This window comes from Benincasa hispida, unplaced genomic scaffold, assembly GCF_027475165.1.
Source record: "Benincasa hispida cultivar pf3 unplaced genomic scaffold, pf3_genome.v1.1 HicScf227, whole genome shotgun sequence".
Taxonomy (NCBI): domain Eukaryota; kingdom Viridiplantae; phylum Streptophyta; class Magnoliopsida; order Cucurbitales; family Cucurbitaceae; genus Benincasa; species Benincasa hispida.
The window spans coordinates 15,152-29,000 of NW_028326302.1; the positions used below are offsets into that span (position 1 = coordinate 15,152).

The 13,849-nt window shown below is 32.9% G+C and overlaps 1 protein-coding gene across 1 annotated transcript; it reads right to left on the reverse strand.

Annotated features, from left to right (window-relative positions):
- Window positions 1–434: 434 nt before the first annotated feature.
- On the reverse strand, window positions 435–4,109 carry LOC150030412 (protein root UVB sensitive 6-like). Its single transcript, XM_090309749.1, has 10 exons — window positions 3,955–4,109; window positions 3,742–3,852; window positions 3,551–3,670; window positions 2,678–2,779; window positions 2,512–2,584; window positions 2,266–2,349; window positions 1,969–2,033; window positions 1,785–1,886; window positions 1,526–1,705; window positions 435–886 (listed from the first exon to the last, which is right to left on the reverse strand). The coding sequence occupies exons 1-10, from the start codon at window positions 4,000–4,002 to the stop codon at window positions 827–829; spliced, it is 945 nt and encodes a 314-aa protein (XP_090165875.1). The 5' UTR covers window positions 4,003–4,109; the 3' UTR covers window positions 435–826.
- Between the last annotated feature and the right edge of the window lie 9,740 nt (window positions 4,110–13,849).

Below are 13,849 nucleotides of genomic sequence, written 5' to 3' on the forward strand. Positions count from 1 at the left end.
TAAAAAAAAAAGTATACGTAGAAATAGATACATCAAATCGCGGGTCAAATACATATCTGACAAGCATCCAAAAATATCAGATAATATCAATATCTGATACATGTCTGATATTGATTCTTTGCCTCACATAAAATATATGTGCTTCATAGGCGCACACGTACATATGAACATCAACGAGATTAGTGCAAACATCTTGGTTAGAGGCTGAAATTCTTGAAAGTTGTAATCAAACATTATGAAATAAGCTCTCTAAATGTTCTGAAATTATCAACATGGCAGCTGACAAGTACAGCCAATTACAGCAAATCCCTACCCCCCATATCTATTGTATTAAAAAAAACAGAGAGAAGAAATAAAAAGTACAGCTGATTACCAAATCCTCCAGCTACCATAAATCTAATGAGAGGAATGGGAGTGAGAGTTGAAACGCATCATCAAGTAATACGGAAGGAGCCTAAGATATATGTACTATGCAAAAATACTCGGTGGGAAAAACATACTTGCAACAAAATTTAATAAGAATAACCATAAATGCTAACAGCAAACAAAGAGATACCTGGAAAGGCACATATACATTAAACTTACCTATTGTTACACTTCAAACTGTATTTGTTACCATTTCAATAGAGACTCGAACCCTTAATTGGACCATTGTTTTTTACCTATCAACCGGAGCGCAACCGGCTGGGCTCGGACAAGGATCTTCAGGAATCAAAGAGACTTGATATTCCCCATCATCCCATCAATGGCTATCTGATCCAAGCCTTTGTATCTATGAGATATTATCTGCTGCAATGATGAAACTACGCATGTTGGCCATTTTTTTTTATCTGTAACATAATCGAGCTTTACCAGGATTGAGCAGCGATTCTGCCATCACCCATCCCTGCCAAGACGCAAATAATAATAATAATAATAATAATAATAATAAATTACTTGATAACTTGATCATTATGTTATTCAGGAAAGCAATGACGGAGGTCAGTTAAGACCTAAGAAACTAAAAAAATATGTTTTATTTGGATTGTAACAACTGATGATGCTACTAAGGATTTAAAGAGCTGCAAACATTTTCAGAAACATAATTCAACTGGAGAATGAATTGGACAAAGTAGGTTTGCTTTAACAAGAGTACATTAGCCATTCAAGTTATTTCGTTTTGCATGATTAACAAGTACAACTAAGGCTTAGAGTGTGTTTGGATTAAATTTATGCTAATTTGATATTTGTGGAATCATTTTGTGCAACCAAACAAAATTTTGATTAAAATCACCTTTCAGATGTAACCAAACACATAAGTTTTTAAACTAAGGTATTTTAATGAAAGAGTTCCAAAAAGAATATTATTCTAAAAAGTGTTTAAACTAGTAGGCATGTCAAACCAACCATAGAATTGAATAACACTGCTATTCACCAGATCATCAGGAAAAACAGAACTGCTAGCTAATTCTATATTCTATGTCCTTTAATAATAGGTGTAAGTGATGCAGCACAAGCAAAAAAAGAAGCATGCTCATTTTCCTACCTGCTCTGAAGCTTTACTCTTGAAAATCTCATAAGAGGTTGCGACCATTTTACATGATGCGGCAATTTCTCCCTCAAGATTGGTTGTAGTGGGCTTAGAATTTGAAAAGGCATCACCTTGTTTTCGCAAAGAGTTCTGAGCCCCATATGATGAGCGTATAAAATGTAAGAGCACATGAGCCTGTAGAAAAGTAACTTACATCACAAGAAGAAAATTGTGGGAGGCAAAAATATACAACAAAAACAAACCGTGGTCTTACGTGGAAAGCAGCTTTTAGGATATCATCTGACTTCGCTTGATCTTTGAGTAATGCATATACCTTACCCTTAGTTTGATTGTATGTCACAATGTAGTTCTCTCTCTATTACCCATCAAGAGAAAAATATCAGTAATTAAAATAAAAGAATAACAGTGATCCAATAATGAGATGAGATATCACATACATCAAACAAAGGCTCTATGGCAAGATATGAACCAGCATCTTGGAATGCATCTTTGAATCTTGGTCCTGCCAAAAATTGAAATAATTTTACATGCTCCAACCATGTGAAAAGAAGACAAGTACAACAAATACACACACAACTTTGATCTACTATGTGGAGATACTTGAATTTTTGCTTGTTTGCATTTAATGTGATCGAGTATAAACACTCACGCCACATTTATCTTAATGAGAAAGTAACTTCAAATCAGAGGAATGAAATAAATGCATGTATATGTTTGGAGGATGAAATATTTACCAAGAACTACAGGAGTCTCCTTTAGCCAGGGGAAACTTAATATTCTTTCATTCATATTCCCCTTCTGCAATGAGGGTACTCGCCCTGCAAACAAACATAAGACACGGTTTTATATATACGTTAAGAAAAAGAAATGTCCTTTATTCTTTTAGCTAAAGTTTAAGCAACTAGAAAAGGAATTTAAGGATTGAGAACATCTTTCTCTCTCCTTCCATTTTCTGAAATATCGGTTAACACTTAAAGCACCTGTCTTGATGAATGACTCTACTGCTACATTAAATCTCGCTCTGTTCAATGTGTGCAACACAACGGATTTGACCTGAAAAATATTGCATATGTAAAACTAGAATGACTAAAAGAAATTCCGTAATCAAGAGAAATGAGACGTGCGGAAAAGAAAAACCAACTTTACCTCTTGATAAGAGCTGAAAATATACCCGCATGAAAGGAGACCAAAAGTAGTAACCAAAGATGGATTTCTTTTTGAAATCATTATGCTTAGTCCGGTTCCTAGCTTCACAAGACATAATTGAAACTTCCATCAGCTTCATCTAAAACTTAATTAATCATCTCATATGACATAAATCAACATAAAGCATACAGCAATTATACATAAACCATACATCAAGATGAAATAAAATAAAGCTCTGTGCATTACAACATTATTAGACGTGAAAAAATACCGTAGAAATATCTGAAAAGAACCTAGTATTTCAAAACAATATCATGCCACATTATTTTTATAAAACCGCTAAAGAAATGGTAGAATATCCAATTTTTTCTTCTGATGACTAGGACACTTCCAGGAATCCATGCAAAGATTTTTCTCCTTTTGCTTTAGTGGGGCGATGGGAATTCATATTTACTTTTATTCTTTGAACAAGAAAAAAAAAAGATCATTTTCTATTTTATCAAGCAATCGTTAGTGCAAATAAACTTCTGGGGAAGCCAAGGATCTTCCCTGACTCTGTACGTCTATAATCACTTATATATCATGATGGGTTTTGTTTTATATTATTTAATTAAAAGGAAAAAGAAAAAGAAAAAGGGGAAAACAGTAATTCCTTAAAGACTTGCGACTGTGCATATCACCTGAAGATCATATTTGAATACACAAAGCAGATCAATAAAAAAGAAGAAACTTTTTGTCTGAGACCTTGCATCATTTATAATTTCAGCTTTAGTAAGAAGTAAGAATAAAAACAATTTTCTTAAGAATTAGCCCAATTCTGTCAAACGTAAACTATCTACTTTGTCAGAGTCCAAAGAGAGGGCTCAACTATACCAGATCTGCTATATTTCCTACACATTCTCCTTTAGCGGTGACATCTCCAATGTTTTCTCCTTTTGCAAAGGCTTTGTAGATTGGAGTGCGGGTTGACGTTGATGTTACAGCTGCAACGTTCTACAAAGCAAGTAATGAAATGAGATTTCATAACAGCTAAACTATTGCACTGTACAAAGAAACAGTTAAACCTTTGCAACATTAGCAGCACAAGCCAGAGGAAGAAAAAGGTGTGGTGCAGCTGCAGTTGCCAGCTCAACCCCAGCACCCAACTCCATAAGGAGATCACCTGCAAAACGTAGCTGCAGCCCTTGTAGTGTTCAGAAGACAGATCTTTAACAAAAATTAAAGATAGTCACAATAATGAGCAAGCTTTTCTGTGGAAACTAGTAAATAAAATTTACCTGCTTGAGATCATAATCAAACTTTTTCCCTTGTCGAGCAAATAGCATTTTACCAACACGACCGGCGCCATCCTGTAAAGAAATGCTACAACTTAGTCAGTTCATTCAATTCTGCACAAGTAAAATGTGAAAAAGATATAATGAATGGCAAGACAAGATTATGAAGTGCTGCGAGTATGTATATATTGTATTGAAACCTCTACTTTCATTGGGAAAAAATGAAAGAATACAAGTTCATACAAAAAACTAAGCCCACTAAAGAAAGGGGGACAAACCAAATAACATGTTGCCTAAAGAGGTTTTACAAAATGTTTTCAAAATCGAAGCCCACGGGGGACTGAAACTTCACCAAGGTCCTCTACACACCTCTAAAAAATTTTATATTTCTTCTCCCAAGGTCCTATAACACAGCATACCCCGACAAACCACAGAGAACGACCCTTCTCTCTAAAAGGTGGATGGAGGAGGAACTCTCCAAGCACTTCATAATCTTGATGTTATATAATAAAAGAAGAAAGCAATCAAATAACCAAAAGGAATTTGAAAGAAATTTTAACCATCCCAGAAGGAATTTGAAATAAAAACCCTCAATGTTCAGAAAGAAAAGACGAAGATCTTAACCCACCACATTCAACGTTGCTTTTGACCTTCTTTACTTTTTAGTCTAAGAACTTTTATGTTTTTTGAGGTTAACAAGTCCATAGCATATTCAATATTTTATTTTAAATTAAAAAATCTATTAAACATAAAATTAAATTTTTGTGGATAACGAAATATTGAATAGGTTAAAATTGAAAATTTGATTCTAAAAATATTGATTTAGCACAAATATAAAATCATTTGTCACCAATGATTCATCTCGTTACATAAAATATGCTATAAAATAGGATCATAAATATAGAGATATGCAAAACATTTTAGGGTATTTGGTCCTAGGAGTTGTGAATTTCATTCTTTATTTGGCCTAAGTAGTTTGTAGGTCTCATTACTAACAATATCAATTTTATTGTTCTTTGGAGCTCACTTCCACTTCTTATCCTAAATGTCTATTTAAAGATAAAAATAAAAGAAAAATACTGCATAAAAATTGAGCTAAGTTAGAGATAATTATTTTTCTTCTATAAATTAGCATTGGTTAAATATCGATTTTAAAATGGTTGTACGAAATAATTCTCAACATGTAATCGCAAGCAATGAAATTAGAAAAATGGTGTAGAAAAAAAAGAGAGAAAATTAGAAAATGAATAATGATGGAAGTAACAAATTATATCTAACCTTTATGTGATAACAACCGTTGAATTTGTCATTCAATGAAGACGTGACTTATAAATCAAGGAGAATTTGAGCAACGACATTACCACAATGTCTCTAATGCCAATAAGATTTTTTTTTTTTTTTTGTTGTTGCTGCTTCTGCTAGAATTATAGGAATGAAGATGAATTTACTTCTTCTAAAGTCATCATGGTCTATTTATAAAAATCTAGCCTATGATGTCTAGATTAGGATTTCAAAGTCATATTAGACTAATTCTCAAACCAAATGGGTTGAGGCATGGCATCAAATGAGGAGGTTCGGCCTCGGCAAGTTGGATTGAGTAAGTCAATTTGGCCCTTTTCCTCTTCCTCGGGATCAAATGAGTTGGAAACACATTGAGTATGGTCCGCTTATTGGAAGTATGTTAGTCTAGATATTTAGCCTAAACTCTCCTTTTCTTCGAGACCAATTGGGTCTTGAGTATTGTTTTTGGCTCGTATTCCGTCCTTTTCGTGACATGATCGTCTACATACAATCCAATCGATTATATTTTTTAATCCAAATGTACCAATAATATGAAAAAAAAAGAAGAAGATAGATGAGCTACCCGTAACAGACCAGAATAATGGATCAAAAACTTGTTATTGTGTTCAGCATGTGAGCTAACTTAGATTGACAAGGTTAATTGGGTTATAAAAATAAAAAATAAAACTAACAAATAGAATTTAATGGGTAATAAATTTGAAATACAGCAAAAGATATTGATTCATCGAAATAATTTATAGATATTTTATTTTGAAATCCTTCGATCGGTGAGGGGCAATAAATAAAAGAGAGAATGTATAAGTAAATACAATAATATATATATATATATATATATATATATATAACCACGTATGACATAAATCGTAAATGGAAGAATTATTTTAAATGATAAATTGTTTAAAAATATTTAAGTAAAGTAAAATGTTTTATCTATCAACGATAGATAACAATAGACTACAATAGATATCTATAACTAGGTGATAGACCGCGGATGATACCTCTGTTACAATGATCTTGACAATGGAAGAGACTTTTTACAAGTTTTCTTCCATACAGGGGAGGTGAACCAGAGTTAGGAAGCCCTTGTCCTTTCCGGCGCCCTTTCCGGAGTATGTGTTTGTATTCCACAGGTCGACTTTCATATTAAAGCATAAAGCTACTTTGTAAAAGTGAAACAAAAGAAAAGGCCAAAAAAGAGGCTTAAAATGCATTTACATCCTCTCGGAATATGTAGATACTCGATTCTCGAAATCGGTATTTTCTCATGAGTGCAAGATGGCCGCTGTGTGGTCCTTCGTTTACGTCCACTAAGAGGCCCTCTCCCCTTCCTTCCTTTCCCCCTGTGATATACACGCTCTGGGTGGCCTCCTCCTCCTCTCTCCCTTTTAGAGTACGCTACGGGGAGGGGGGAGGGGGGTAGGGACACTGACGCTAATGTTCCACCTACTAATCACAAGGAAAGAGTCGTTCCTTTGCACCCCCACTCCGGGGGTGCTTCACTCTCTACCCTGATTCTCACTTGAAGAACTTTCTGATCGAATATCGTAAATGGTTGATGAACCTTGGTTGGACTAATCACTTCCTATTGTGGACCCACGTACAATGGCAATGCTATAGGAAAGCTCATAACCGAGACAAGACGACATCAATTGCAGGCTTTATGTCGATCATGATCACTGCATGACAAGCCGAGTGAGCTCCACTCCCCTTGGAAAGGGAGAAGCTGCATGCAGAAGCTTCCGTAAGAACGGAAGGGTCGGACCTGCGCGTAGGGACATAAAGACAGGGAGTGGTGACCCCTATAAGCTTTATGTACCTATGCACGCTGACCTCGACGACGGTGGCTCCATACCCTGAATGTCAAGATCCGTATAGCGGGTGATACCTCTATTACAAGGATCTTGATAATGGAAGAGACTTTTTACAAGACCATTAGACGATAGATCATAATAGATATCTATCAAACACTAATAAATTTCTATGGCGGTCTATCGCAATCTATCTCTAATAAATAATAATATTTTGCTATATTTGTAAATAGTTTATCCAATTTTCTAAATTTTAAAACATCCCTTCTAACTTTAGGTAAATATTGTCAAAATATTATACACATAAAAATTTCTATTAGATTAATAGTTATTAATAGTGTGTCAAATTAGTTTTTAAATTTTAAAAAATATCTTGTATGTCCTCAAATTTTCAATTCTCTATAGAATAGATCACTGGATTTTTTTTTTTTAATTTGTGTTGAATAGGTTCTTTATATATTTGAAATTTTTAAAAATTAATTGGTCTATTAGATTAAAATTATATAAAATTATTTTTAGCCTAATATGATTTTTAACTTCCAGTATCGTAACTAATAAATTTGTAAAATTTAAAAAAATATTGGTTATAGGTCAAGGGCAGATCTATTGAAACAAAATCAAAAGTTTCAAACTGGGTTAATCACTTTTTAAAGTTTAATAATCTTTAGACACAAAACTAACATTTATTAGATTTTTCCAAAATTTCATAAACCAAACAATAATAGACACAAACATAAATTATAAGCAATAAACTTGTACGTATTAAAAAAAAAAGTTAGTAATTTAACATAGATTTACGGCTTATTTAGGTGAAAGTATTCTCATGTATTTATTTATTTATTTTCAAATTAAACCATTGATTAAACTAATGATTCCATACTGTTTTTTCAATATTATAAAAACATAGGAGAAATTTCACGAACGACCTAAATTTTGGATGGTTAATGATGTTTGCTCCCTTTTTTAAAATAATGAAAGATGGTTTTCTATCATTAAAGAAGCACAATAATAGTGTTAAGTATTATACATAACCTCCCTCATGCATCATTAATGAGTGTTCATAACAGCAACTATAAGCACGAGTTAGAGAACAAGGACAGGTATGAATAGGAGGATGTAAGAGCAAAGAGAAGCCCGAATCTTAGCGTGTGAAATTTTGAAGCACGATATAAATAATTAACACTTAGTAAATGGTAATGATAACAGAAAGTCATACTTCATTATTTATAAAATTAAAGTAGTTTGTAAAGTGGGAAAAAAAAAATCTAATTTGAAAGTTATAACTTTTCAGAAAAATATCAATTTAAACACCTAAACTATAGAGGTTGTATCAATTTAAACCATGCAATAACAATTGTATTAATTTACACTATCTATTACATTTTGTTTCGATAAACACGACATAGAATTTAAAATTTTATCCACTTTTATAAGCGAATCAATTTAGACTCCCAATTAATACTTCTTCTAAAAATCTTTGATGCGTCAATTCTAATTATCTACTTTATTGATTCGACATTTGAAAATGTCTCTACGTGTATAAGAATTACATGTCTGGATGATTTTCAATTGTAACTTTAATAAAAGGTCTAAATTGATTTATTTATAATAATTTAGAAGATATTTTTCCAACTACGAAAGAGAATATATGCTTAAAATTTTAAAATTTAAATTGATTCAATCCCGAAATTTAGGAGATAGTAATTCAATATTTTTTCTTTCTTTTTAATTGGACTGAATAGAATTGGTAAGAGCATTACGAAGAGCTCCGCCGTCAGGATTTGTCTCACAGTACAAAATCGACTTTACCTCATTCGCTAAGCCAAAACTGCCTGCTCCCTCACATGGACTCCAAGCATTGATTCAACCTTTTTTTAAACACTAATTTAAAGTTTGTTTCATTCAAAGGGCGGCTCGATCTTTATCCATTGCAAAACCCAATTCCTGTTTTTACCAAATTTGAAGAATCTGTGTGCGATTTTGGGGAATATTATGTGTCCTCTTCATTGATGGCTTTTCAGTTTCATCAATAACATTTTTTGTTTTTTGGGTTTAATCACTCACTCGTTGTGGCTAATGGGTCCAATCAGAGGGTTGAGAAAGAAGAAGAAATTGGAGAGAAAGCTCGATTCCAATGGTACTGCTTCAGATTCTTCTGAAAAGGATGAAGCCATAGATTGGTGGGATGATTTCTCCAAACGAACCAATGGTATTTCTATCTTTTACTTTTTAATTTCTTGATTCCCTCTTTACTTTTCATTGAAGTTCTTTAATCGTAAGATCGGTTCTGTTTAACTATGGAATGTTGTGGAACAAATGATTTGAACTCGGTTGACTTCTTAACTGGTTTGTGGACAGAATTGACGGTATTGCATGTATTAGGGGAGTTAGTTATTATGTTAGCTTCGAGTTATTGTATAGGAGGGCAAGAACTTTTGTTAAGTTTCTATGTTAGAGATAAGAATGTTATGTGATTCTGTTTAAGAGTTTTAATGACTCAATGTGGCCATGTTTCTGAGATTTTGATCTGTTTTCTGTGCTTGTAATGCTTAGTGCTTGACAGGGGACCTCATTTTGAATTTGATGTGTTAGTGTTTAGTTTATGAAGATGTAGGAATAGGTTATACTCTTTGGTGGTCGTTTTTTATTATCCATGAGTTCGGTGTAGGCGATTTAATTGATCCTACACCTTCATAAATTGTATTTAGTCTTCTTCCGTTGTTGAGGGCTTTTCGAATTTGTAACTAGTTGATCCTGGTTCGACACTAGTAGTATGTTGATTTTTCTCTTTGATGATATTGATGATACTGATGATATCAGACCCAAAGCTATGGAACTTATGTGTGGGTCCATTGTCAAAATAGAATGGCCTTATCTTTATTTTCATCTCTCCACAAATTTTTCTGCTAGATCTTTGAATAACAAGGGTGTTCCTATATATTAGGGTGGGGGGTGGTTATATGTTGTTATGTGTGTTCCTTCTTCCGACCTTTTGCTATGTATTGTCCGTGCCTTGCCGCTTCCTTCTTCAGGGTGTATGATAATGCCTTCTGCCAAAGACTACCCTTGAAAGTATGGTTCTGTTGTGAGTGAATTCCAGAATCAACAAGAACGACACACATCTTGTTTAGAAATTCCTTCCTATTATCTTAGAGAATGTAGAGAATTTATGTTATTCCTCCCTCTCCATCTCTGTCATATCTGATTCTAGGGATTAGATAATATAAATTCCATATGTTACTAAATTATATTTTGTAGTGTTGAAACAACTATAGTAGACTAAGATAAACATATTGGATTAATGTAGAGTGGTGAGTGTGGATTGGAGAATCAGAAACAAAAATGTGGATTGTTAGCAGAATGTAGTTGTTTGATTATATAGGCTATATAATTCCCGTCAAGCGATTTGCATCCTCGTTGTTTTGGCATTGATGTAATGTCATTAGATGTATTCTTCTAGTATATATCAGTGTCTCAAGTCTTCTACCATACATATTTGAAAGCCAATGAGTATCTATTTCCATTACACTGCAAGATGAAAAACTAATCATACTTGTCATGAATATCTGGAACTTGTCTTTTTTCTTCAAAATATTCAGAACCAAATTTCAGTGTTTTAATTTGAAAATGTTGGTTACACTTTCTTGGCCCAATTTCTATGCAGGTCTTCATTCTGCATCAAAAGGTTTGGATAGATTCAAATCCATTTTTAAGGTCTCCCGGAAGACTTTCGACTACATATGTTTGCTTGTCAAGGACGACATGACAGCTAAATCTGGTCATTTTACATTTTTGAATGGTAGGCCATTGTCTTTATGTGATCAAGTAGCTGTAGCTTTAAGAAGGTTGGGGTCCGGTGAATCGTTAGTGACAATTGGTGATTCACTTGGATTGAACCACTCGACTGTATCTCAAGTCACATGGCGATTTGTGGAGTCGATGGAAGAAAGGGGGCTTCGCCATCTTCATTGGCCTTCAAATGAAGTAGAAATGGCCCAAGTGAAATCTAAATTTGAGAAAATACAAGGACTCCCTAACTGTTGTGGTTCGATTGATACCACTCACATCACAATGTGTCTGCCTGCTTCGGATTCCACGAGTTATGTATGGCTTGATGAGGAGAAAAACCATAGCATGGTCTTGCAAGTGATTGTAGACGCTGAAATGAGGTTCCGAGACATATTAACTGGATTGCCTGGAAAAATGTCAGACTGGTTAGTTTTCCAGAGTTCAAACTTCCACAAGCTCTGTGACAAGGGGGAGAGGCTGAATGGGAAGAGGTTAGAGCTTAACGACAGATCGGAAATCAGAGAATATATAATTGGAGATTCAGGCTATCCTTTACTTCCCTATCTTGTCACTCCCTATGACGGAAAAGAACACTCAACATCAAAAGCTGAATTCAACAAGCGACACAAAGAGACTCGGTTGGTGGTGCAACGAGCATTAGCAATGTTGAAAGAGCGGTGGAGGATCATTCAGGGAGTGATGTGGAGACCTGATAAACATCGATTGCCAAGGATCATTCTAGTCTGCTGCTTGCTTCATAACATTATAATCGATATCGGAGATGACACAGAGGAGGATGGTGGTGTTCCTTTGTCTATTGAACACGACGTTGATTACAAACAACAGGTTTGTGATGTTTTTGACCCAAAGGGTGCATATCTGAGAGATAGATTGTCTTTGCTGTTCATCTGAAACTGCGAGGCTTTGTTACCATGTTGACTATTCTTTTACATTCTACAAAGTTTGAATAATGGGATTAAGCTTCTGCCTCATGTACATACCACCAGTTAATGCTTTAGTGATTTATTGGGGAGTGATTGATGAATTGATTCTGTTCCAATGATCTAAAAAATTTGTCAACAGTGAAAGAAGGAAATTATAGAACACACAAGTTGCTTAGTATATGAGCTGTTCTTTTGTAGTGAAGAGTATGGGAATGACAGCCTTGCATACAAGTTTCAACTTTTATCTTTATTATTATTATTATTATTATTATTATTCATTTCAGGACCATTATTGTCCATTGCTTAATAATAATAGATGTTGTGGTTTAATAGGTAAGGCAGAAGAATTGAATTTCTGATCTCGAAGTTTGTATATTCTTTATGCCAATTGAATTATGTTCGTTTTGATAATAAATTATGACTTTTAATGTATGTATCAACATGTAAATATACACATAAATGATATCATATAAGTTCAAATATGAATGGTACAATATTTCAAACGTGATACAATTAGGATTTATATTATACCAAAGACCAAACTAAAATTTCAAAATTTCAATGAATAAAAATGAGATTTAAAACCTTCTTGTCATTTAAAATTTATTCATTTTTAAACTTTCCTTCTTAAAATATTTTAGTCATTAAACTTTTAAATGTTATACTATAGTCTCTAAATTTGTAATGTGTTAAACATAGACCTAGCATTAACAAGGGCATCTTATGTTCATTTACCTTGCCTAATCAAATATAAGTTCTTATATGTAATTAATGAAAGATAGATGACAATGACTCAACTGTTTTTTAATACAACATTTGTGATTTTTTGTCCTTTTTTTCTTTTTTTTTGTCATTAACACTTTTCGTGACTCTTTCTTGTAGTCTTTGAATTCACCATCAAGGAAAGTGTATAGATGACACGTGAAAAATCTATCATTATTGGTTATTTCAGGACTCAAATTCAGTCAACAATAATCATTTAGAGATATTAATTACCATCATGGTAATATTTTCTATGATAATTTCTCATTGTCAACAAGTGACTCAAAAACTGGTTTTTTCTGTCAATTAAACATTTGCCTTGACATTGAAAATCCGTCACGAAAACATTTACCTATACAATGTCAATAATGCCTTAATTATGACATTGTACAAACGTCATTAAATTATGCTATTTGACACTTATTTATAGCCATTGCAGTCTGATTGATGACAATATTCCAATGTCATATAACTACATCTCATGACATTTGTGAAATGTCAAAAAAATGCTTTTAATGATGGATAACTATTTGTTTCATACCTGTTATTACATTTATAATTCCTCTAATTTTTTTTACGCAAAAAAATATACAAACATAAATGTGAACTTTCATATATAACAATAGAGTTTGTAATGTTAATACAAGAAAATTATATACAACAAAGCTAGTAACCGAATTTTGGTTAAGTCATTTATAGAACTAGTAATTACAACTAAAAGAATTAAACTCAATACATTAATGTAAAAAATAATAACAATATACATAGGTTATATATACGTTGATCTTGATATTCACATTCTCCATATCATTTTGTTGTCTACATTTATACTCAAAACCTCATTTTCGTCACACAAATAAGCTTCAAATCAAACTAAACAAAAACAATACATAAAGTCACAATATAACTACATAAATAGACTCCAAATCAAACTTTAATAACATAAATAACCTCGAGATTTAAATCATTCTTCAAAACTACAAAGCTAACAAACTTTTAACGTTGAATCTTGACATAAAAAAGCGTCATAGAAGCTAATAAACTTGTAACTTGTCCAAACTTTTTTGGAAAATAACAATTAATCAATCAAAATATAATAAACAACACATGAATTTTGCTTAAAACATTATTTCCAAAAAAGTTGGAATACTCACAACAGGCTTACTATTTAGACTTGAATTTATCACAGTAAATCGATGTCAACAACTATTTCATAGATATTGTAATCATTATTAAAAGAAATTAAATCTTACAAAAAAAAAAAAAAATCAATTCAAATAAACATGTGGTTTT